At 43.9% G+C, this 25,300-nt stretch overlaps 1 protein-coding gene across 5 annotated transcripts in view; it reads left to right on the forward strand.

The window, feature by feature from the left end:
* Positions 1 to 25,300, forward strand: part of REXO5 (RNA exonuclease 5) — a 567,496-nt gene that overhangs the window by 321,526 nt on the left and 220,670 nt on the right. For all 5 annotated transcript variants that reach the window (XM_069210276.1, XM_069210273.1, XM_069210274.1 and 2 more), the window contains 2 exons: positions 7,404 to 7,506; positions 18,622 to 18,803. In XM_069210276.1, the coding sequence (XP_069066377.1) occupies positions 7,404 to 7,506; positions 18,622 to 18,803 (285 nt within the window). The remainder of the gene's footprint in view (positions 1 to 7,403; positions 7,507 to 18,621; positions 18,804 to 25,300) is intronic.

Raw genomic sequence — 25,300 nt, forward strand, 5'->3', positions numbered from 1 at the left:
TTTTTCTTGTTTCCGTTTAAAATAATGTATTATGTGGACCTGTGTTTCTGGCCATGGTTTAGCCTCAATTCCCACTACCCCATCCAAATTTGACTGTATTTCGTGGGAAGACCTTTCTTCAGCACATTGTAAAATAAAAATGCATTTCCTCCCGTATTTTCCTAATTACATCCGAACTCCTGTACCCATTGTTCTTTTATTCTTGTGATGAACTCTGCAATGTCTTCAGTTGGCTTAATACTCTTTGCCATTAGTGCTCCAATACCTAGTTTGTCTGTATATGTCTGCCGAAGCGCATTCCAAACGTGTTGGCAGACATTGTTGAAAGAGGACCCTTCAAACTGTGTGTTTACCAATGTGACTTGAGGGAGCCCTGCTCTCGTAAATATGGCGGTTACCTCATCTCCAACTAGAGAACTTTGCAAACTTTTAACATCACCCAAGGCGAGGTTGACTCCGGCCAAGTTTTTCAAAACATCCTATCCATTTCCCTGCACCTTCAGAAAGTGTGGGCAGTGCTCTTTTTTTAATTCTCTTTGTTCATTTGTGGCCAGGGCACGTATGTTGGTACTTGGCCTCCCTTAAAAATGAGGGACAGCTGTGTGATGGGCGGTAGACCTGCCAGCCTGCGGCTTAACCTCTAGATCTGGCCTGTTACTACATATCACTTCAGTCGGTTTGTCCGCGGCATACATCTCCCAGACTGCAAGGCATTCCTGTATGTATGGATAGTTCCAATCTGGGGCACCCCGTCCCTGCCGAATACAGTCTTCTGCCATGTCATAGGGTTGGAAAGACCCCTGTCTGGGCCACGATGTCCTCCCATTTCTTTCAGTCACATATTGCCGGTTCGTCTAAAAAGGGCTCACAGTAATAACTACCCTCCTTCTGTTCTATCATCTCTATAGGTGTCAGCCCCATTCTGGATGCTTTTAGAATTTACCTTGTCTCTGTCTCTACTGTGCTATCAATTGTAGTCTTTGTATGGGCAGCGGTCGAAAATTATACAAGCCTCTGTCTCTTCTGAATGTACTCTTTTTTTAAAATTGTTTTTTTTTATTTCAAACCCTTCGTCCCATTCCTCATCTTGCGCTTCTGCCCCCGCTCCCCTTTCCATCTCATCTCGACGTTCGTCATACCGTGATTGTCACGGTTTCGGACAGGTCTGATCAGGACTTTGGTTGGGACACCCCTTGAGGTCACCGAATATCCTAAAGAGGTAGTACACTGGGGCAGAGGAGCAGCTAAAGGCATACACGGAAAGGACAGCTATGGATAGGCACAGGAAACAGGAAAGTAAAAGCAGAGCAACCCTTGTGTGAACAAACAGGAAACGGATTACCAGTGGACAAACACGTTGGGGTTGTACACAGAGTAAGGCGCAGAACCTCCCACAGTGACAGGGAATCTCAATGCCTCTGTGCAGTTTGCTCTTACAGATAGTCACCCTGCCAGCCCCATAGAAAGGAGGCGGCAGAAGTGATTCTGTCTCTGGACCCTAGAGCACAAACAAGGATAGTACTTACATACACAGGACACGCTCTTGTGGGTCCAGCTGGAAACACAGTGGCGATTCCTGATAAAACAGCAATAGCACACTGTCACTGTTGGGCACAAAATACAACGTATAACACTGGACAAGGATGGGGGCTGGAATTGCCTCCTGGAAACCAGGAGCCAACCCCAGTACACAGGAGGACACGTATACACTGGTGAAGACTGATAGAACACTTACCAGACACAAAGAACCAAGAAGAAACAGAAACAGAAGGGAACAAACAAAGAGGCAGAGGCAAGAACTAGGAACAGGCTCAGGCTGAAGCAAAGGCGGGACTAGGACTTGAAAACAGGGCGCAAACTTCTGTCTGGGACAGACAGAGACAGGACTGGGAAACTGAGAACAGGCTCTGGCTGGAACAGGCAAGGACAGGACTGGAATACAGGGAGTAGGAAATGAGCAGTAAACAGGACTGGGAAACAGAGAGAAGGTTCAGGCTGAAACAAGGCAGGAGCAGGGCAGAGAAACAGGGAGCAGGCTTTGGAAGAAACAAACAGGTACAAGGCTAAGAAATAGGGAGCAGACTCTGGCTGGAAAAATCAGGAGCAGGGCAGAGAAACAGGAAACAGGAAAAAGGATCAGGCTGGAACAGAACAGGAACAAAACTGGAACACCATCCGACAAGGGGTCTGTAACACAAAGGAATTGAAGTCCGATGCACGACGGGGAGCTTGAGGAAATGGCTGCTTATAAGCAGTTCCAAGCTGGGCTGCACAGGAGAGGTTTCAGGTGTGTGTGGTTTCGGACACTTGCAAGTCCTGGAGGAGAGGATCCAGTGAAAAGGAGCAACTGGACTTCTCCCATTGAAAACAATGGGAAACAGAATCCGGGTTTTCCTGACTACCAATCTGTGCATTATGGGATTTGCAGTCCCAAGAAGCAAATGTAGTCCTACACTAGTGTACCATGGTGAAAAGTGAAACAAACAGGAGTCAGCAAGGGACTCTAGGTAGGTGTTCAAGGTGATTCCCAGGCTTCTGACAGTCCCCTTACAGCGCCCCCTGGAAATGGGACGACCGAGTCGTAACAGTGATCCCTCCATCTTTGTTCCCCCACTCCCTTCCACTCCACTCTCCAGCTGCCTCTCTGTGTTTCTGCTGATGTGCCTCCCAATTTTAGAACGATCTGCCCAGACGTCCATTGCCTTCGAAGAGGGTCAAGGCTCCTGGATCTTCCTGTCTGTTCTCTGTGCCGCGACTTAGGTGTTGCCCTGTCTCTTCACTTATGCTGATGATCCACCCAAGGAGCTATTGGGGCGGGGACTGGGCGCTCTCCCAGCCCCTTTCTCATCTGTCCTATCCTTTCTGGATCCTGATACTTCACATTCGACAGAGTAGGATAGATACCATATGGTGGGGGCTCCTCTGAAGCCTGTTCTAGGAGTTTCTCTTGCTCCTGCGTTGCTGCCTCGTTAGGCTCCGCCACGTTTACATTTGTCTTCTTATCACAGAAAACTCGCTTTAATGACAGAATAGTTTCCCTCTTCTTTCTCTTCTTCTTCTGATACTTAGATCTAATATACATCAGCGTGTTCATCTATGTCCCGTCAAATGTCCCTTCCTTTGGCCATGGCTGGGCATGGTCCTTGGTATCTCTATGCCATTGCATACAATATTTCTGTATTTTCTTTTTGTCTGATGAGAACATTTTTATCATATGGTCCAGAGGGCATACATGGCTTTTCCCAGGACATACACTTCCTGTATTTTCCTCTTATTATCCACTCTTTATGTCCCTCTTCTGCCCTTCGTCTCCCTCACTGCTATGTACATGTCCTTATCAATGTCGCTAACCTATAGCAGTGTGCTTGGTGGAGAAAGTGTTCTCATGGAGTGTTGCCTAACTTGACATACATCGTACTGTAAGGCCGTGCTGGTGAACATCAGTGATGCTGATCACTAACCTGTGCAGCACTTCTTCTATACTAATGTCGGGTGCGTGCATTTATGAGGGGCGTAGTAGATTGTTGCCTGACGCAATACGCGTTATAATGTTCTCATGAATGCAAATTATCAGTAGTGATGCCTGGGGATGTGGCGTCCCTTCCATCATTTAAAACCCTGGAATCCTACAGATCTGTGAAAAACGCATCAAGAAGTATTTCTAATATGAAAGGGTCTTGCGTTGTAATGCTAAACCGAGGTGTGTTACACGTGGGGGTTAGACATGAGCCCATTTAAATGTTAACACTATATCGAGGGTTTCTGTTTCCCGCCACAGGGAATCATTAACTTCACTCAGAAGGTCTATCTATTTATTTCCACTTGTTTTGATGTTTTCTACTTTTAATTTGTGTGTTTTATCTGCACTAATACTTCCCTGCCGCTTTAAGTTCTTCTACGGGGATATCAAAAATATGGCAGAGATCTTGCACCCTCTCTTCCTCACTTATTTCAGATTGTACAACCACTGGTGAGAACCCTTGCCTTTTTTCTAGAATTTGACCGCTGTGGCTGTGGACTATCGTATTATTTTTATCCTCCCTACTACTCATTATTTTTATTCATTACTGTTGCACTTTTTCAGGTTCGCAACCAAAGGTCTGACCATGCTCAGGGTAAAGTCAATTGACGCAGACCATTCAGTCGTCTTTTTACCTCAACGTCAGACTCCCCCCTGATGCTTCAGTCTTGATTGTGCTCCCTCAAAAGCACCTTCTCCATGCCTTAAATCGAGGATTTGTGAAGCAGGCGTCTGACCTTTTTAGAGTGAGGCCTGCCGGTGCCAGTAAAGTAACCGTCTCCTGCAGTGTCAGACTTTGTGCGCATTACCCGATTCACCTCTCTTTCTCTATTCTAACTCTCTGGGTCTAACCAGGATATCTGATGGACACAAACTGTCCCTTCCAAGAACTGCCTCTTGGATAATGCACTAGTACCTAACTATTTCTTCCAGGATCTTTCCCCTGGGTAATATATGAGTACAATCTATTTCTTCCAGGAGCTGTCTCCTGGGTAATACTATTATAATCTATTTCTTCCAAGAGGTGTCCCCTGGGTAATGCACTATTACTCGTTATACTTCCTTTCTTTCACAAAAGGAAATTCCTACTAGCTAATCTTCCGGCCTGGCCGGGAAATCACATATCATTTCTGCATCACCATTGTATTTCAAAAGCCCACACAAATCCCACATGCGCTTATTTCCCCATACTACAATTGCCAGCCACAGAATTATGCACTTTAAATAATAAAGTTCGAAGTCCGACCTCTCTTCACCCTTTAGGACAGCAACCTCTGGAACCCCGACCGCCCGCTCGCATAGGCAGGTGTAAGCTCACCTGATTTGCGCGCAATGTTCTATTCAAGCGACGCAGGCGATGTTTCCTTCAGCCGCAGTCCAGGGACTTGAAGATTCCGGAGGCTCCTGACTGCCGCTCGCCAAAATGAAGTCTAGTTCCCAGGAATAAAGAAGTGACACAACTTTGGTAGCAAAATAGTATTTATCAAAGAATAATGCAACCGGAAGCACATCTCAGTTCTGTAACTGAAACCGCACTCAACTCAGTTTTTAAAAAAAGCGTCTTTTATAGGCTTAATTCGGATATGCTTTCTTATCATATCTCCCATTAACACAGTAGCTCAATATAATGTTATCTACGTTCATTCTTGGCGTAAGCATTAATTCTCTAAAAAAGGATCTGACTTCTTGTCACTAAAAATGCAGGTGAAGTGCATATAATATACGTATGCAACCTCTTACAAGCACAGTTTCTTTTGATCTCACCCTTGGAATTCTATCCTCCCTACACTGCTCTCATACTCTAAAGTTTTGAAGCCTGTCCTCCTCCCTCTACCAACCTTGACGCTCACAAGAATCCTGTGTCTTCCTTTGAGGTCTGCCATGATGTACCCCTCCTCCAAACACTCGTATCAGGAAGCGGCTCAGGCTCTCGTGTGTGTGGCCTCGTAAATTATCTGTGGTATGGGAAGACCGGCTGCAACTGCTTTGCCCTGCATCTGGCCTGTTCCTTCGTTTTCCTTTCTGCCCCAATACTCCATTTTAACATGGTACCCTGGTTTAGACCTGTATTTGTCTTGCACTGTGTATGCTCCTGCACGTTTCCCTACTTAAGCCATGTGTTGACCAGTGTGGTCTTTCTTTCTTTCTCTTAAGACCTATTACATGCCTAAACTTGGCAGCACATCTTGCTGATGTCAATGCAAGGAAAATAGAGAGGGAAAGAATTCAAGCTTGTGGATGTGTGAAGAATACCAACTCTGGAGAAGCAAAATCACATGTAACATTGTTTAGGTTACTACTGGTTAGAGATCGAAAATATTTGAAATATGGTGTGTTCAGAAAGGATGAACGATTTTATATGTAAAAAACAAACAAAAAACATTTTAATAGCTAAACTGTGCCTTAGATATAATACATCTACGTGCTCATTAATGTGCCATTTGTAGCAATAGGAATAATATGGTTGCATCGTCAATGTATTCGTTTTAATTTGACAATTATGATGTGAATGATATTGAGCATTCTAATCCTCTTGTTGAACAGTCTTATCTTATATTGTGCTACAACTTACTCATTGAGGTTTACCAAACTCTTTTTGAGCCACAATGTTTGTCTCCAAATTTTTTGAGTTGTCTTCCCGGTGGTGATCATATTGGCTAGAGTGTGCTTACTGCTTGTGTTTTGTTTTTAGTGGAGCAAGTTGTTGGAGGATAAACTCAAAGTTCCTCAAACATATTCATCTTCTTGATGTTGTAGGGCATACAATTACCATTTAATCCATTTCAGTGTGATTAGATTAGTGTGTTTCCTTACGCTGTGATGTGGGTAAAATGTTGTCCCTTATGAAATGAAAAATGGGCCACTAGGCACCAGGAATCAACAACTTTTGATCTCTAGAAATGCTTTTCATATGTATATATGTTTGTGGTATTTGTATCGCAAAAGCCTACCTGAAAAGAAATCAGAGACCTGCACTTTTTCATAAGTAAAAACACTGTGAGCATTTAGATTGGAGGGGTGACTGGTTTTTTTAAGAGTGATCCAGGACCGTGACTGCAGTGTTGTTTAGTGTCTGGGAGCCGAGTGAAGCCAGTCCTGATGTATACATGGATATTGTTCCAAATCCTCAGTGCTTAGAAGGAGACCGTCTGTTGTCTTGTTTTTAAAAATGTTGAGTTTCTCGAGTCTGATCCACCCACATAGGCAGGGTTGTCCCAGTTATGATGGCTTTGTATGTTAAATTAGTAAACCATCTATGCAATACTTCATTCACCCAAAGTTCATAAAACTGCTATCCTAACTGTGATTGGAGATGTATAGAGCAACTTGGAAGGCCATTCTTGTAGTTTCTTTTTATTAAACTGCAATAAGAACCTACATATCAAGCATCCCATTCCATTTCTCTACTCCTGTTGCGAGTACCAGGAACCTTGTGCAACACTTATCATTTAGACTGTTGCTTACCTAAAATTTGCCATCTCTAACCTTTGGGCTACACACAAGTAGGTGTGTATCCTCAAGCTTTTTTGAGGTTGACTTACCTATCTGCAGCAAATTCCAGAAATTGAGGGAATGAAATTTCAAAATGTGATAATGAATAAGGGGCAGTACTTTAGAGACTTCTTTGATATCAAAGAGTCGCTCGTGATTTGTGACAACCATTATTTTGAGGGTTTTTTTTTTGGAGTCCTTATAATGACATCAGTTATTTTTAAAGATATCTACTCGGCTCCATCCTGTAAAAATGAATCTTAGAAATAAAAAAAACTGATGCGTTTGCCTTTCCAGTGCTAGAATTAAGTATTGGTCTAAGAAACTATGCAATCGTCAGACAACACAGTATTTTTCATGTTGTGTACCTTTCTTCCCCAAAATATTTTAGGCAAGCGATTCAGTGTGAAAACCAGGATGGCCATGATCCAACAGAGGATGCTAGAGCAACACTGGAATTAGCCCAATATATGATTTGCCATGGTCCCAGAAAGGTTGGTAAACTGTGTATATTTGGAGCGCGATTAATAGAACTGCTTTTTCATCTCATTACAAATGTCCAAATAACAGTTGCATACTGTGCATGTTCTATTTTTGCAAACGTGCAAATCACTCAATAAACATTTGTGAAAAGTATTTACCCATGACTATCCTGAGTAAACCGAGCAGCTGCATAGAGGAAACTAATGAGTCTGCAAATTACTATTGTGCAGCATATTTCTGTGGTAGTTTTAGAAATGTTACCTCATTGTATCTGATCACAAACTGCACATTTCCCTTAAATGTGATAATCCCCACTAAGTGCAAAAACCTACTACTCATGTAACTGTGCAGAATCATAACCTTGAGTTGCACTCAAGGCTGTTGTTAGGTAGAGGAACAGTTTGCAAACACGAATATTTAATTATTCTGTTCTCTAGATGCTACTGACAGTCTGCATGTTTTCCAGTAGTATTTTGTAATGCTAATTACTAGCTACACATGGATTATTGCAAATGTAGAGTAACAAGTGGTTCACGTCGCACTTTCTGTCCAGGCACATCAATCTCAGTTTCATAATAACCACAAGGTTGAAAAAGCACACATGATCTAACTAATCCAAACTATGAAAACATTGAGTAATTAATATGTGCTTCAGTACTCAAGTGAACTTAATCCCAATGCTGGGGCACTACTATATTAGAGGTGTATTCACTGGATAGAAGTACAATCTGGCGCTGTATGCACGCCCCTTACAAAGGATCAAATACTTTATTCTTCCTAGCCCACACAAGCCTGCTGAAATTCATCCTTACTCAAATTTAAATGCCGTCCTCCATGTAGCTTCCTGCTTCATCTTTGACCAGTGTTAAGTACATCTACACGAACACTATCACCCTAAATTGTCCCCAGTTCTGCCTCCCAGCAGGCATCAAATTGAAATTACTTTGCACTAGCAAGGCCTCCCACACTAGCAAACCAAACTTCCTCACTGAAAAATTACACCACATGTAGCACAAACCTGATACAAATGAGGCATATCATAGGAAAATTAGGTAACACCTCTTTTGTGCTGTTCCTGCATCGTTGGGAACAAACTGTTTATTTATCTGAGCCTGACCCTCGTGCTTCTGTCATTTGGAATAGAAAATCAACCCTTCCTCTTCTCACAATATCTGCCTTACTCTTCCGTTCCTTTCTGTGTACATCTTTTCCCTTCACTTACTCCACCACACTCCCAACCCCTGTTCTGTTTGTACATTTAGAGCTAGATTCTACCTGTTACCGTCTTAACTTCGCAAGCATTTTCTCTGCATTCCTCTGTATGCAGTACATATCGTCCTGCACCTCTTGTGTAAACTGTACCGTGGCCTCTCAGGGATAAACATGTACTATATACACTTCCACATTAAACTAACTAACTTACTTACTATATATGTCCAAATTCTGCACTGTCTTACTGAAATTTCGTCATAATCTTGTATGTTTTAAAATTAGCTAATTATTTTAAAAAATTTCCCTCATAATATCCAATACTCAATAAGACCTTACCTGGACATAGTTTTTTGAATTTCCTCTCTTGTTTTCTCAACATAACTCATTTTTATGGTCACTTGGACTGTGTCATAGAGATTATATATTTTGTGAGCTTGAAGAAAATCTAATAAGTGAGTTCTTAACATCAGGAGTATCCACGTCAATGATGGTAGCGGTTGAGCTATGTGAAATAAACTCTTACTTACCTGTGGTGACTGTGCACATAGTCTTAAAGCAGTGACGTTCTGGCCCTTCTGTCTGCTTTCTTTTCTAAGTGCCCACTAAATGTGTAAAGAGGATGTATGCTGATTTCCTCCTTTTTTTACTGCTTTTGTGGCAGTTCAGACACAAAGGCTTTGCATTGTAACGTTCGGTCTTATCTGTTTTATATATGATCACAATGCTCCATGTCTGTCCACATTGTTCTCTACCCATTGAGTTTGACAAATGGAGCAGTTTCTCCACTTAACCATGGCCTGTACAATCATTTAAGGAATGTTTGTGTAGGTTTTGTGACTACCATTTACCCTACCCAGAAGAGTAACTGTCATAAGAGAATAAAATGCGTATGCATCCTCTTCCATGTCTTGGGACTCAGCAAGGTGAAGACATTAGCCACCAAGGCCAATATAAGGGATGTCCTTACTGCTGCCTTTAGCTCTTACGTTCTCTTAAGGCAATTGCTTCATTGGGAGATCTTCAAAAAACGATAACTTCAGTGCATTGGAAATAAAGCATTTCGAAACCCTGTTGATGACCAAGACAGGATTCAGGGAAACAATGCCCTAAAATCACATAAGCTGAGTGGCTGTAAATACAGGACCACTAAACAATTCTTATTTTCTGTTCTCTTTGTGCTGCAGAACTTTATATTAGCATGTGTAATCTAGAAGAAGATTTGTTCCAACCTTTTAGACCCTAACACTGATGGAGTGTTTTAATTGTGAACTTAATCCTGAACAGCATTATAGGTTATTAGCACACAGGATGAAAAATACCCAACGGCTGCCACCTCTTTAAATGCATGGGAAAGAAGTGCCTTAGTGCTATGTCTGACCTCAACACACAGACTTTGCTCATGGCCTATTGTATTGCTCTATATCCATGACAATCGATTGATGTGTTTAAATAAACAGAGATAATTTGTATGCTTCCTCTGACGAGGAAAGTTAAGACTGTCAAGAAAACTCTGCTGTATTAATCATTTCTCTTTTCGGATTCTGAGGTATAAAGCTCTTTCCTCCATGTTGTCTAGTTTAATGTTTGTTACAGTGTTCCTTAATTGCTAATCTCTGATTTGGTACAGTTGTTTCAGAGGGTCACCGTTGTGAGGGTCAGAAGGCATCTGTCAAAATGGTTTGCAGTAACATCAGCAATTGTTTGAAGGGTTTTTTTTATTTATTTTTTTATCAAGTTGTAGAATTTCATGTTCAGCATTAGGAGGAATTTATCAAACATCTCAAAACCTTGCACTCCCAGGACCACTTTCATTATTACAGATCCTGGCCACTTAAACTATGCATGAAAGTACATGCCACAACATAGTTTTGCATTTTCAAATTAAATAATTGTGTGTTGTATGTTTATTTAATGAATATATATTTATTATTATGTGGTTGGCATAGAATAGAAAATGCCGAATCTCGGCAACGCTGCGGTCCCCGTCAAGCAGAAAAAGTTTAGGAACGGAAAAAAATGTGCGAGTGTCCGTTCAGGAGAGCCCGGCAGCAGTGGCGTGCAACTCCCTCCCTGTCGGGAGATTTGGAGTTTGGAGCACCGGACCAGAGGAGCGGCAGAGGAACTGCCCACCCGCACTCCACAGATGCACCCGCTCCCGCACTTAACCTCTGGAGCATCGAGCCCCGAGGCAGAGGCCTTACCCCATGTGAGCGGTCCGGAGCCCTAGGGGCAACAAACAGCAAACAGACCAAGGCAAGTGGTCTCTCAGCCCGAACAGGCGAGGGGCACAGGTTGCAAGCATATGAAACTATCTCCTTTTCGTCTAGCTAGGGAGTAGCTAGGAGGAACACACGCGGTACAGGGGCTGGCCCTAGGCCCTAAGCGGCCAGCCTTTAGCAGACCCCCGGCGCCCTCGAGAAGCAGGTGAGCAGCAGGGGGGGAGGGGTCGCGACGCTCTCAGGCACCTGGCTACTGGTGCAAACATCACCTGATTGCCTGTCCACAACCCCTGCCCCTGACCTCAACCCTGCCCCGCCCCGCCCAATTTGGGCCTGGACCCAGATCTGGACCTGAGCATCACTACGACCATGTTTACTACCTCGACCCCCCCTAGGGCTGCCCGCATGGCTTTGTGAAGTGCTGGGCAGGCGCTGCAACTCTGACTGCACTGGCCCTAAACCTCTGGACTCCTGCCCTCAGCGACCTGAAGAGGCTTGAGGATGTGCAGCCACAGGGCAGGGTGTAATAGGGTGCCAGCTCAGCGGATGGCATAAGCAGCGAGCAGTGGAAACGTCGAGCCAGGGCACAGACGAATCCATAGACGAACTGCAGACGATCTACGGTCACAATTTTAATCCACCTAGGAACAGAAAGCGGTTAGTGGCAGTCCTGCTAACTCCGGTGAGTAACGGCACAGGAACCGCAGGAACCACAGTACATTATCACCACAGACCAGCGGTTTCTACCCCTGCCCGACCCTCAGCAACGCAAGAGTAAAGTGGTAGGTCTCCCACACTCCAAAGCAGGTTGTGCAAGCTAGCAGTTGGAGAGTATTCTGGGGCAATTTGTCAGCACTAGAAAAGATCTAGTGATCAAATGAACATTTCCATTGCCTACCCACAACCAGGCCCAACTGAAGGCCAACGGAAGGCCCCCTCAGGCAGATTACCCTTCTACCCAGTAAACAGACCAATAGGGAACGGAGTATGAGGTCAGGCAAAGCACAAAGCAATGCCACCAATCAACCTACAAATCAAACAAAGAGGAAAAGAAAAAGAGAACCAGCTTTGGATGGAGCAGTAGCAAAAAGGAGAGTAAGTAGTGACTTGGGTCGCCCCACCCCGTGCAGGAGACAGTACCTAGCCAACGCAATAGGCAGGGGCTCGGCTGAGCTAAACTCAAGCATGGAAGAATCAAACTGGGGAGACCCGGACCTTTGGAAAGTTGGGACCCCTCCACTCAAGGTAACTGACTACTTCGCTGCCGTAAGAACTCATGGTGCTGAAAAAAGGACTGAATCTCCGGCACCAAGCAAACTAAACTTAGGGGGTGGCATATCACCCATCTACGATTTGCAAACTCAAGGAAGCTTCGGCGAGAGAGCTAGAATGAAACTACCTGCCCCCCTCCTCTTTCACCAACAGTAGTCATCATGAGAAAGCAGCCTCTGAAAGTAGACCCCCCCGTGCATAGCCCAAGTTGCCCGCACTCCTGCAACAGGAGCTCTCCATATTCTCTGGCAAGAGAAAATCATAAGGAGCACCAGTGCAGATCCCGGCAAGCACTACCGGACATCCAGCTCAGTAAATCTATTGATTCTGGATTCAGAGGTGGTAGCAAGCATGGAAATCCTAGAACAAGACCCCCAGCAAGGCGGCCTCTCATGCCGAATCCTCAAACTCCACTCCTTTCCGATGTATGGATGTGAAAGTGAGCTCTTGGATACGGAGCTGGTCTTTCCAAATAGATCACCCAAGGAAGAAATAGTGACAACCTTACCGAATCATCCCCATAAAGCAACAACAATTGAAGGTGCCTTAAGCGGGTATCTCAAGTCCAACTCACAATCACAACCACGACCCCCGGAAGCAATCAGGGTAGACAATATGTGGGCTGCAATCCTGAATTCAATGCAAGCAACGGTTATGGCTCTGCAGTTCCATTCAAATAAAATGGATATCCAAGTAGACTTGTTAAATACAATGGCGGTATTTGTCTCCGGAATCGACAGCAAATTGGAAGTTAAATGCTTTAATAACAAGGGCCCAAGCTAAACAAGCTAATGACCTCACTATCTGCTCTTGCAAGGGGGTGGTAGGTAAATTATCTCAACTGCCGCTAATCCTAGAAGGAATATTAAAAGAAATTGGCTCCGCCCAGAATGATGAACACACATATACCAACACCCTCGCTACTATTCTAACATCCGCTCCGCTTGCGCAAAAACAAGAGAAGATGCTCCACTCCCCTCAAATAGGCTCATCGTCAACCGTGAGAGAGAAAAGAATTCTGGCAGAAAGTAATGCTTCAGTAAGCTTCAGTATGGAAACCATGGGAAATCATTCTCCGTTACAAGCTACCAACAAGCATGGGAGCTCTGAGAAACCCTTAACCTGGGTTCTATCAAAAAGAGAACGAAAACGGGCAAGAAAAGGAAGAAGGTCTGCACGATCTCTCCAACTATCCATCCTACAAACCACCCAAATCATCCCAAATGAGCAAAGCCAGGAGCACACGGCACCAAGTGGAAGGCACAATAGAGACATCTCTGTCCCCGCAAGTGCAAGTACGACACAAAAGTAAATGTAAAGATCTCCTTTGATTCAACAGGTGCTGTTCAGCCAATAAATTCCCCTTGAAGACCCCCGCAGAACTTGGCAAATATACGGACAATTGTTCAAGTCCCTTTAAGGGACCAGCAGAATATAAAGTCAACACCCACTATGCATGGACAATTCAGCCAACTATCACAGTTAAACTTAAGCAGTAAGAGGACTGACCATGGCACCAGGCTGGGTGAAATGGGCTACAAGGAACAAAACAAGCATTTAGAGCAAAAGCAGTCCTCTCAAACAGGTACAAAAAACAACAAACCAATTTACTAGCTGCTTCGGATTACGGAATTCACCTCACGGTCCCCCACAGATGTTCAAATCGCTCTACTATTTTAAGACTCATAAAAGCACTTCCAGACCTACAGTATGTGGCTTCGGATGACATTGCTACAATCAAATTTATTCAAGCAAGAGGCAGCCAACACACGGACCCAACACTTGCTATCTTTGCAGAGCTAGTGCTACCCAAACACATTATGGAGACAAGGGACTTTTTGAAAACCTGGGGTATTGAGATGGTCATCTATAAAGGCGAACAATATCCACCCCGCTACTAGAATCTCAACATCTAGAAATGCCTAAAGGCACGTAGTCTGCCCTGCATGGAGCAAGCACAGCCATTCTTCACAGCGGAGACACTGAAGAAATGATTAGCGAGAGAAGGCAACCCAAGACTCCGTTGAAAGTTTAAATATGGAACGAAAAAGGGAGGAAAAGACTAGTTTTAGGTCAGAGATCCAACCATGGAAGGGAATGGGTAGTGACGGCACATCCCCAGGAGCAATGGGCAACAGCTGAATACCTGAAGAACAATCCCCACAAGGCGTATTGAACATCTGCTCTTGGAACATAGGTGGCCTGCGGGCAAAGATGGAGGATCCAGCAGTAACAACGTTTTTTTAGTGCTTTTGATATTATAATCCTACAGGAGTCCTGGGCGATGGAATCAATACCATTAATATGATTTATAGAATATCTCAGTCCAGCCACAAAAACCAACAGGTCTGGCCAGTCGAAGGGAGGCCTAGCGATATATATTAGCACGAGCATCCTAGCAAAGATCTCAGAGCACAAGGAGGAATATCTACCCTTTCACCTAGTCAGGCTTGATGGATGGGGAAAGAATACACAGGGACCACTGATCCTTGTCAATATATATATATATATATATTAATCCAAAAAACAAAACATTTGAAGCAAAGAAGTTATTAAACCATCTGATAAAGATGAAAAGTACAGTGCAATCAGCATACTGGCTAATTTAAGGTGATTTCAATCTCTACCTATTCCACAATCCTGGTGAAGAGCATACTCAAACAGTGGCTATGGTGCCCACCCAATCTTTACCAATAAAAAGCAGGAAAGACAAGTTAGGTGAGAGTTTTATATGCACCTGTGAAGCTGTAGGCCTCTTTGTGCTAAATGGCCGGAAGCTGTCCTACATCCCCCCAGCGTGGACAAGATCCTCTGGGAAAACGGTCTCTCACCTTGACTACACACTGGTAACTCCTGCCCTGTATACATTAGTGAGTGATCTCTGCATTTTGGACCGCATGGAAAGTGATCATAAGCCGCAGGTAATTGGGATTCGTTCACCACCACATAAGCCAGAGAAAGCGGTAGCCCTCGAAGGGGCGTTTGGCACTGAAAATCTAAAACAACTTAAATGGTCATCCAATACTATTGAAAGCCAAGCAGAAGGGGCTCTACTAAGGTTAGAATCAATGGCCACGAGTGGGCAAAATTGACACCAGTCTGGGAGTACTTTGCCACTGTTATAAACAAAGACTTCTCAGGAAACACAAGAAAGGGAGTATGATTGAATTATCAAAAAGATTTACATCTACCGCAGTCAGTCCGCCGAAGGAAAGCAGCTGTAGGTAAACTACTAGGGCAAATGCGTAAATTCCCAGACAATGGATCATTATTGCCCGCCTTGTGAGAGCAAAGGAATTTACTTAAAAGGGAACTATCTATGGTCCTATAAAAAACACCAGCAGGAGACGTTTTGGGCCAAACTGCACTTTGCGTCCAAAACATCTGACCCCAAAAGATACTGGAAAATCATTAATACAATGGATAAGGAAGGGTCCAAAGGCAGCTAATAATGCAAATATAACAGAGGAAGCGTGTGTGTGTAATTTAAAGTCGCATTTAAAGGAGTTGACCACCAAAGAAGAGCCACTAACGCATGGGTTTACCAAAAACCATGAACCGGATGCTTCAGAAAGCCTGAAGATGTCAGTATCAGAATTAATAAAAATCATTGGGTAGTTGCGAACTGATTGTGCACCAGGACCAAATGGTTTACCACAGGCACTGTTTAAACAGGAAACCGAAAGATGGGCCAATTTCTTGGCTGCAATGTTCAACTGTGTGCTCACAACAGGTATTGTCCCTGCAACCTGGAGAGGCTCAATAATTCACCCCATCTACAAAGGAGGGAATGCGGCTTCCCCAAGCAATTACAGACTTATCGCTCTCTTAGATGTGGACCTCAAGTATTTCTCATCTTGTGTGTTAAACCACTTAGAGTCTTGGATTGCAGATAAAAACATTCTACCATTAAATCAAAGCAGCTTCACCAAGCATCAAGGAACGTTAACGAACCTTATGGCACTGGGACTGATTACCAACAGAGCAAAAGCAATCAGCCTTCGAATGTGTCCCATGTGGCAAACTATGGGCCAAACTACAGCTTTGGGGGCTACCAATTACTATTTTAAATGCTATTGAAATGATTTATTTGGATACATGGGTAAAGGTAAAACTGGGGGGAGGCTCACACCTATCAAGGGCGGTTAAAACAACAGTTGGTGTTATACAAGACTGCATACTGGTCCCAACACTCTTTAACCTGTATATAGCAGATATGTCGGCCAAGTTAAATGATGAATCATCCCATTCCCCCTCTCTGGGTGGCTGGCAACTATCTAATATGTTATATGCAGATGACCTATTACTAATTAGTAACACCAGAATAGGCATGCAAAAACTACTAAACAAACATAGTTTGCGAGAATGAATGAATTATAAATCAACCATAATAAAACTAAAATGATAACACTAAATCGCAGACCCACTAGCCAGCGTAAATGGTACCTGAATGGAAAGACTTTGGAGGAAGTAAGCTCCTACAGATACCTAGGAGTTGTGGTTGATGCCAGGTGCAACTATGCGCTACAAAAAGAAGCAATAAAAAACAAGGTGCAGGCACTTGCATACGCCTTTTGCAAGCTCTCTAATTCAATCTGTGGCCATGCCCTGAATCCATTGAATGCCATAATGAGAGCAAAATTACTGCCAGCTCTCTCCTGTGGGGCTGAAATAATGAGGGGGATGGAGGTAGTTCTCCAGGATAAGCTTCTGATCCATTGACTGCCATAATGAGAGCAAAATTACTGCCAGCTCTCTCCTGTGGGGCTGAAATAATAAGGGGGATGGAGGTAGTTCTCCTGGATAAGCTTCTGATAAAGACACCGAAGCGTGTCTTTCGGTTACCAAGGCATGCCGAGGTCAGAGTAGAATTTATGTTTGCTAAGCAGTCGCTGGCCCGTCCTGTGGCATATATCAAATGCTGTTACAAACTGACCTGCGCTCAAAAAGGGTCTTTTTAAGCAATCTAGTCTGGCAGGAAATGATTTTAGAAAGAGGGAATAGCAACTACAAAAGGTATCTGGAAAAGAGTACAAGTCTTTTGAACTTAGGTGATGCATGGGACCAGTCGCTCCCCATGCCGGCTTTTAACAGTGGTGAATAACTCAAGTAAACTACATAGCTGGCTAGAAGACAGGGAGGCTCTGGCTAAAAGGTCGCATGGCTGGTTGATTCTTAACTCATATAAAATACTCAAAGAATCACCACTTATGGCTGCCCCTTACACACGGAAAATCAATCAACGCGTTCTAAGGCTCCGGCTGGGTGAAGTTCCAACACTAGACCTCATGCCAAAATGGATGAAGGGGCCACGAGCGGGCGCCCTCGAGTGCCACCTTTGTCATCTGGCAGAAGAAAATTGGGGAAAGTGGTCTGCATTTGCCCAGCCCTGGCTGTTGAAAGGAGAGACTTACTGAAAAAAGAACTAAATGGCTTAGGGATCAGATCCTGTAGACATGCACTAACTGAAGCATTCAATCCATGAAACACCATATTGAATATTAGATTGGTTCGATTTATTGACATTTTTTCCACTAAAATTACATCTGCCAAAACCAGCCAGTGATAGGGAAGGCATATGTAGAAACAAAAACCATCTACCGCGGTTGAATACATCAAAGAAAGGAAGGTTCTTAGGTAACATCATGGGTTACCCAGCCAGACCGATATGAAGTCTTGTTCCAGCAATCAGAATTGAGTAGGAGCAAATCAAATTTGTAGAATATATTTAACTTTTTTCAGTTTTATAATTTTTATGTAATATATATGTCTTAGTGCATTAATATTGTTCTGCTAAATTATTTTATGTTGAAGGAATTTTTTTAATGGTTTGAATTAACTAAGAAAATAAACATTCTCTCTCTATGTGGTTGACAGAGGGATGAAACCAAAGAAGCATAGTTCGTCTGAATGGCAGCATTCAATATACAAAGAAAATATTTGTCTCTGTTCTACACTGCCTTTTTTCTAATGAGCACACAAAGCAACATCTAAGAAAAGTATAAAACTAGTTAGAATAGTTTTAAAAAGGTTTACATTTGATTTGGTCTGCCTACCTTCAATTACATTAGCTGCAACATATGGAGACAATACTAAGCACTTACTGAGAAATAGAGTGAGACCATTCTGTAGACTTCATGGCAGAATGATATGGGAAGCAGTGCAAGCTACTGGCTCTCAGCTGCATTCCTAGGGTGGGGACTTAGCATTTCAGAGTGTTTTCAGTTCACTGTGGAGGAAGTGCTGCACTCTCATAACATGTGCACAACAGATAACGTTGTTTAAATAGCTATCATTGCCATTACAGAGGGTCACATAATGTGGCTAATGTGTCTCACTGATGTACTTTAACTGGCTATCCTGATTTCTGCTGTCTCTCATATCCACAAACGTAATTTGTCTCCTACGTTTTCCTTATTTCAGGTTGCTGAGCTGAACCTGGATCAATGTCTGAAGCAGTCAGTAAAGATGAATGGCATGATTCAGAAATCTACTAATATTGAATTGAATCCGCCCAAAGATGCAGCCATACTGAAGACCACAAGGAATGGAATGTCCAAAGACTCAGAGAGCCTTTCAAGTGTATCTACAGTGGATGAACCCAGGTAATTATGAAGGATATCCCGTTTAAGGAAGGGGGTATGTCCTAGTGGCTAAGTTTAAAAATTCAGAACATGAGAATATTCAAATCATCATTTCTAAATATGCCCAAATGGTTCATGCCTGAAAATACTGTTTTTTCTGATTCTCAATCCTGTTATTTAGAGTTCCTACGCCTTACAAGGGATTCTGCTCACAGATATTTGTTATATGAAAAATTCAGTCACAATCCCATCATAGTCATGCATTTAGAGCTGCAGGATTATTTCTGTAAGCAGTGAGTCTATCAGAAGAGGAGCAGGATGTCAAACCATATCTGAGATGACATTAGAGAAACTTGCTTGGTGCAAAAAATCAGCTCAAAGTCATGTGCATCATTTTTGCTGCTTGGGCAATATAGATTGGAGCATATGGTATATGCTCCAGGGTACACATGGCATGAACCAGTTCTGCATTTTTTTTGTCTGTTTACACAGTAAGTATAAAAAAAACATTTTCCTTACAGTTAAATTTGAGAGATCAAGCTTTGGAGATGAGAAGCCTCAACGTTTGACAACAGCAGTCGCAAAGTGCCCAAAATGTTGCAATATCGGACTCCTAGTAGGTTTCTGTCTGGAATCCCTGGCTATTGCTCTTTGTTGCTTGGCCAGCATCAAGGGTCTCCATTGATAATATTGCTTATGATAAATGGACAGCAGCACCAAAGCAACATTACACTTAATAAATAAAGTGGTTAAAATTCCCAAACCAATTTAGTTAGAAAGGAACAATGCAAGGATTAAAATTACACCAAAATGTTTAGAATTGAGAGTATAATCAGGGTCTCTAAAATTATGATTCTTTCCTAAGATTAGGTGATAAAAATGTGGTGTAAATCAATGAGCTCAAAGGATGATGACCATGTGTTCTGAGGCCAGTCGGTTATAAATCAAGGTTGGACAAAGATTGTTAGTTTGCCCTAGTTATGGAGGCCCATCACCTAGGTGTCGGAATTTGGGTTACTTGTTGAGGTGGGTCGAAACCTGCTCAAACAACAGCGACAGTTTCTGCTTGAGTGAAGTCCCAAGCAAACCCAAAGTTAGCCTGTGCTTAACCCTCTGATAGCTTGGCACAGAAGCAGTCAGGCTTACAATAGAGGCAATGTATAATGTATTTATGCAGCTCTTCAAACATTCATGAAGTGAAAACACAACATAATGTCTCACACCATATTGAAACTTAGTGTAAAATTTAGTAAATTATTTGAGACTAAACAACAAAAAGGTATCAGGTAATAAAAGTGCCTAAAAGTACCAGGCTGCACTTGCGGTTATTTGGTCGTGTGAGACCGGGTAAAAGTCACATTTTCAGGCTCATCACGATGAGCATGAGCTGGACACACAAACCAGGTTAGTCCAGAGAAAGAGTTACCTTTGAAGTCCAGCTCAAAGAGTACCATTTGCTGTGGAAGAGGCCATGCGGTCACAAAGAGCTGTTGATTCTGTAGCACGAAGTGCAGATCTTGCATTGCCAGGAGTCGTTGGGAATCACTGTGGTGCAAAGAGTCTGGTTCGCTTTGGCGAGCAGCAAGCTCTTGGTATGAATGGGCCCGTTCGCGAGCGAAGAGCCCAAAACTTCTGGATTCCTTGTTTTCTTTGTAGAGGAACTCAACTGAGGCCACCCCCAGGGTCCAGGATCTGAGGGGCACGTCTTGGGGTTCACAAGCTCACTCCTGGAGCGGCCAGCAAGGCTTAGGCAGGTCCAATCAGCAGGCTGGCACAGCAGTTGCAAGGAGCCTCTGGAACATATGCCCCTTTAGCTCAAAACTGAAGGTGAGTTTTCTGACCATTGGAGTCACTTCAACCAGGAATGAAGGATGCTGATCCAGTCGTCCTTCTCATCAACCAAAGCAGCAGGCAAGATAGCAGCTGAGAAGTAGGGCAGCTGAGTGGTAGTTCATCTGGCAGCACAACTGTCCTCCTTCTGTAGCATCCACAGGCCCAGAAGTGTATGGTACAGTTTGGTCTGAGGGTCCAATATTTATACCTGGTGCCCACTTTGAAGTAGAGTAGGGGACATTTGTAGAGAATTCCTTTTGAAGTCCTTGAGGTTTCCCATCTCCCTTGTCCTGGCTTTCAGGATGTCTGCATGAACAATGCAGTGATGCCAAGTCCTTTTTGTGAAGACAGGGCACAGCCTATTCAGTTGCAAGTAGGCCTGTGCCCAGCTCTGCCCCACCATCCTGCCAGTTGATGGCCCATCCAGACACACCTAATCCCTCTATTGTGCGCCTGTCCAACTTCCAGCAACACCTTGTCATGTGACCCAGGAGCAGACTGCAGGCACCAAACAGTTAAGGCACAAAATGCCATCTTTCTAAAAGTGGAATTTTTTTAATTGTAATTTGAAATCTGATTTGACCACTAAGGAGGATATTTAACCTCTTAGCTGCTGGGCTCCCCCCCCCAGTGCTGAGCCTTTTTTGGCTATTTGGGGTAGTTCGCGCTTAGGCCTTCATAACCTTTTGTCCACATAAGCTATCCACGCCAAATTTGCGTCCTTTTTTTCCAACATCAGAGGGATTCTAAAGGTAACCAGAGTTTCTGGGTTCCCCTGGAGGAGACCAAGAAATTAGCCAAAATACACATAACATTTTGTTTTTTTCAAACAAATGGGAAAAAAGGGCTGCCGAAGAAGGCTTGTGTTTTTTCCCCTGAAAATGGCATCAACAAAAGGTTTGTGGTGCTAAAATCACAATCTTCCCAGCTTTCAGGAGCAGGCAGACTTGAATCAGAAAACCACATTTTTCAACACAATTTTGGCATTTTACTGGGACATACCTCATTTTTACTATTTTTGGTGCTTTCAGTCTCCTTCCAGTTAGTGACAGGAATGGGTGTGAAACCAATACTGGATCCCGGAAAGCTAAGCATTTCTGAAAAGTAGACAAAATTCTGAATTCAGCAAGGGGTCATTTGTGTAGATCCTACAAGGTTTTCCTACAGAAAATAACAGCTGAAAAAAATATTGAAATTGAGCTGAAAAAAACAGCCAATTTTCTCCGCGTTTTACTCTGTAACTTTTTCCTGCAATGGCAGATTTTTTTAAAGCAATATACCGTTACGTGTGCTGGACTCTTCTGGTTGCAGGGATATATATGGCTTGTAGGTTCATCAAGATCCCTAGGTACCCAGAGCCAATAAATGAGCTGCACCTTGCAATGGGTTTTCATTCTATACCGGGTATACAGCAATTCATTTGCTGAAATATAAAGAGTGAAAAATAGGTATCAAGAAAACCTTTGTATTTCCAAAATGGGCACAGGATAAGGTATTGAGCAGCAGTGGTTATTTGTCCATCTCTGAATTCCGGGGTGCCCATACTAACATGTGAATTACAGGCCATTTCTCAAATAGACGTCTTTTTTACACACTGTCTTAAATTTGGAAGGAAAAAACGTAGAGAAAGATAGGGGGCAATAACACTTGTTCTGCTATTCTGTATTCCCCCAAGTCTCCCGATAAAAATGGTTTCTCACTTGCGTGGGTAGGCCTAATGCACGCGACAGGAAAGGCAACATGGACACATCACATTTTTACATTGAAATCTGACGTGTTTTTTGCAAAGTGCCTAGCTGTAGATTTTGGCCTCTAGCTCAGCCGGCACCTAGGGAAACCTACAAAACCTGCACTTTTTTTAAAACTAGACACCTAAGGGAATCCAGGATGGTCTGACTTGTGGGGCTCTGATCAGGTTCTGTTACCCAGAATCCTTTGCAAACCTCAAAATGTGGCTACAAAAACACTTTTTCCTCACATTTCGGTGACAAAGTTCTGGAATATGAGAGGAGCCACAAATTTCATTCCACCCAGCGTTCCCCCAAGTCTCCCGATAAAAATGATACCTCAATTGTAGGGGTAGGCCTAGTGCCCGCGACAGGAAATGCCCCAAAACACAGCATGGACACATCACATTTTGACAAAGAAAACAGAGCTGTTTTTTGCAAAGTGCCTAGCTGTGGATTTTGGCCTCTAGCTCAGCAGGCACCTAGGGAAACCTAGCAAACCTGCACAGTTTTGAAAACTAGACACCTAGGGGAATCCAAGATGGGGTGAAACTGGGGGCTCTGATCAGGTTCTGTTGCCCAGAATCCTTTGCAAACCTCAAAATGTGGCCACAAAAACACTTTTTCCTCACATTTCGGTGACGGAAAGTTCTGGAATCTTAGAGGAGCCACAAATGTCCTTCCACCCAGCATTTCCCCCAAGTCTCCCGATAAAAATGGTACCTCACTTGTGTGGGTAGGCCTAGTGCCCGCGACAGGAATAGATCACACAACGGTCAATGTTGGTACTTACATGAGGCAACTGTTGACCCTGGGGTGATCCATTCCTTATGCAGGCACTAGGTATAAGCACTCAAGTGGGGTAGTGTTTTTATCAGGACAGGTGAGGAATCACTGGGTGGTAGGAATTTTGTGGATCGCAGCATATTCCTGTAGTTTGTGTGACAGAAATGCAAGAAAAATAGAGTTTTTATTCAACATTTGAGCTTTGCAGGGTATTCTGGGTAAGAAAACTTTGGGGAATCCACACAAGTCACACCTCTGTAGACTCCCCCAGATGTCTAGTTTCCAGAAATGTTTGGGTTTAGTATGTTTCCCTATATAGCCGCCGAACCCAGGACCAAAACCACAGGTGCCTGCCTTACAAAACCAGTTTGTTTTGTGATAGATAATTTTGATGTCTCCACAATACAATTTGGGCAGTGGAATTCTGGGCTGAACTAAATTGGGGAGCTCCCAAAAGAGCACTCTCTCTGTGCTTGCCCCCGCATTCACCTGCTGTCTGGGTTGGGCTAACCCACTATTTCCCTGTTGCATAGACTGTGCTTGCGAAGGGACAACAGGACTGCCCTCATCACCTCCCTCACAGTTTACTGGAAGGAGTTATCCAACGGGACTCCTCCAACTGAAAAATCACTCCCAGAGTCTGCGCCATTGTCCTATCCCTCAGATGCTGTCTCAGTCTCTGCTGTCTAAGTCTCTGATCCTCTGTCAGAGCTGTCCTCTATAACCAGAGTGACATCAGCCGCAGTCATCCATCAAGATGCCTTCTCTGCTATTGGCTACACTGTTGCTCTAAAACACTAGCCTACATAGACAGTCCCAAAATTGCTGGTGTGTGTGTGTGAGATACGTGCAACAGTAGAGGCCACCTTACCTTCACTTCTTCCCTCAATCAGCACGTTCTTTCAAGACACTCAAACACCTTTACACATACCATTTGTCACAGTCTTTAGCACCTCCTGCGCCCAATCCAACAATCATTATTGGTGCTCCCACTCCCATGTCCTCCTCCTCGGATTTCCTCATTACCACCTGTGGGAAGTTGGCTCTGTATGTACTATTTCAAAGTAAGAAATAGCATGCACAGAGTCCAAGGGTTCCCCTTAGAGGTAAGATAGTGGCAAAAAGAGATCATTCTAATGCTCTATTTTGTGGTAGTGTGGTCGAGCAGTAGGCTTATCAGAGGGTAGTGTTAAGCATTTGTTGTACACACACAGGCAATAAGTGAGGAACACACACTCATTCAATTCCAGACCAATAGGTTTTTGTATAGAAAAATATATTTTCTTAGTTTATTTTAAGAACCACAGGTTCAAGATTTACAAGTAATACTTCAAATGAAAGGTATTTCACGTAGGTACTTTAGGAACTTTAAATTAGCAAAATAGCATGTACAGTTTTCACAAGAATGGCAATAACCTATTTTAAAACTAGACAGTGCAATTTTCAACAGTTCCTGGGGGAGGTAAGTGTTTGTTAGTTTTGCAGGTAAGTAAACCACCCACAGGGTTCAAAGTTGGGTCCAAGGTAGCCCACCGTTGGGGGTTCAGGGCAACCCCAAAGTTACTACACCAGCAGCTCAGGGCCGGTTAGGTGCAGAGGTCAAAGTGGTGCCCAAAACACACATGCTTCAATGGAGAAGGGGGTGCCCCGGTTCCAGTCTGCCAGCAGGTAAGTACCCACGTCTTTGAGGGCAGACCAGGGGGGTTTTGTAGGGCACCGGGGGGGACACAAGTCGGCACAAAAAGTACACCCTCAGCGGCACGGGGGCGGCCGGGTGCAGAGTGCAAACAGGGTTTGCAATAGGTTTCAACGGGAGACCCAGGGGTCTCTTCAGCGAAGCAGGAAGGCAAGGGGGGGGGGGGGCCTCCTTGGGGTAGCCACCACCTGGGCAAGGGAGAGGGCCACCTGGGGGTCGCTCCTGCACTGGAGGTCGGATCCTTCAGGTCCTGGGGGCTGCGGGTGCAGTGTCTTTACCAGGTGTCTGGTTCCTTGAAACAGGAAGTCGTGGTCAGGAGGAGCCTATGGATTCCCTCTGCAGACGTCGCCGTGGGGGCTCAGGGGGGGTCAACTCTGGCTACTCACGGGCTCGAAGTCGCCAGGGAGTCCTCCCTGTAAAGTTAGTTTTCCGCAGGTTGAGCCGGGGGCGTCGGGTGCAGAGTGGAAAGTCTCACG

This window comes from Pleurodeles waltl, chromosome 10 (assembly GCF_031143425.1).
Source record: "Pleurodeles waltl isolate 20211129_DDA chromosome 10, aPleWal1.hap1.20221129, whole genome shotgun sequence".
NCBI lineage: Eukaryota > Metazoa > Chordata > Amphibia > Caudata > Salamandridae > Pleurodeles > Pleurodeles waltl.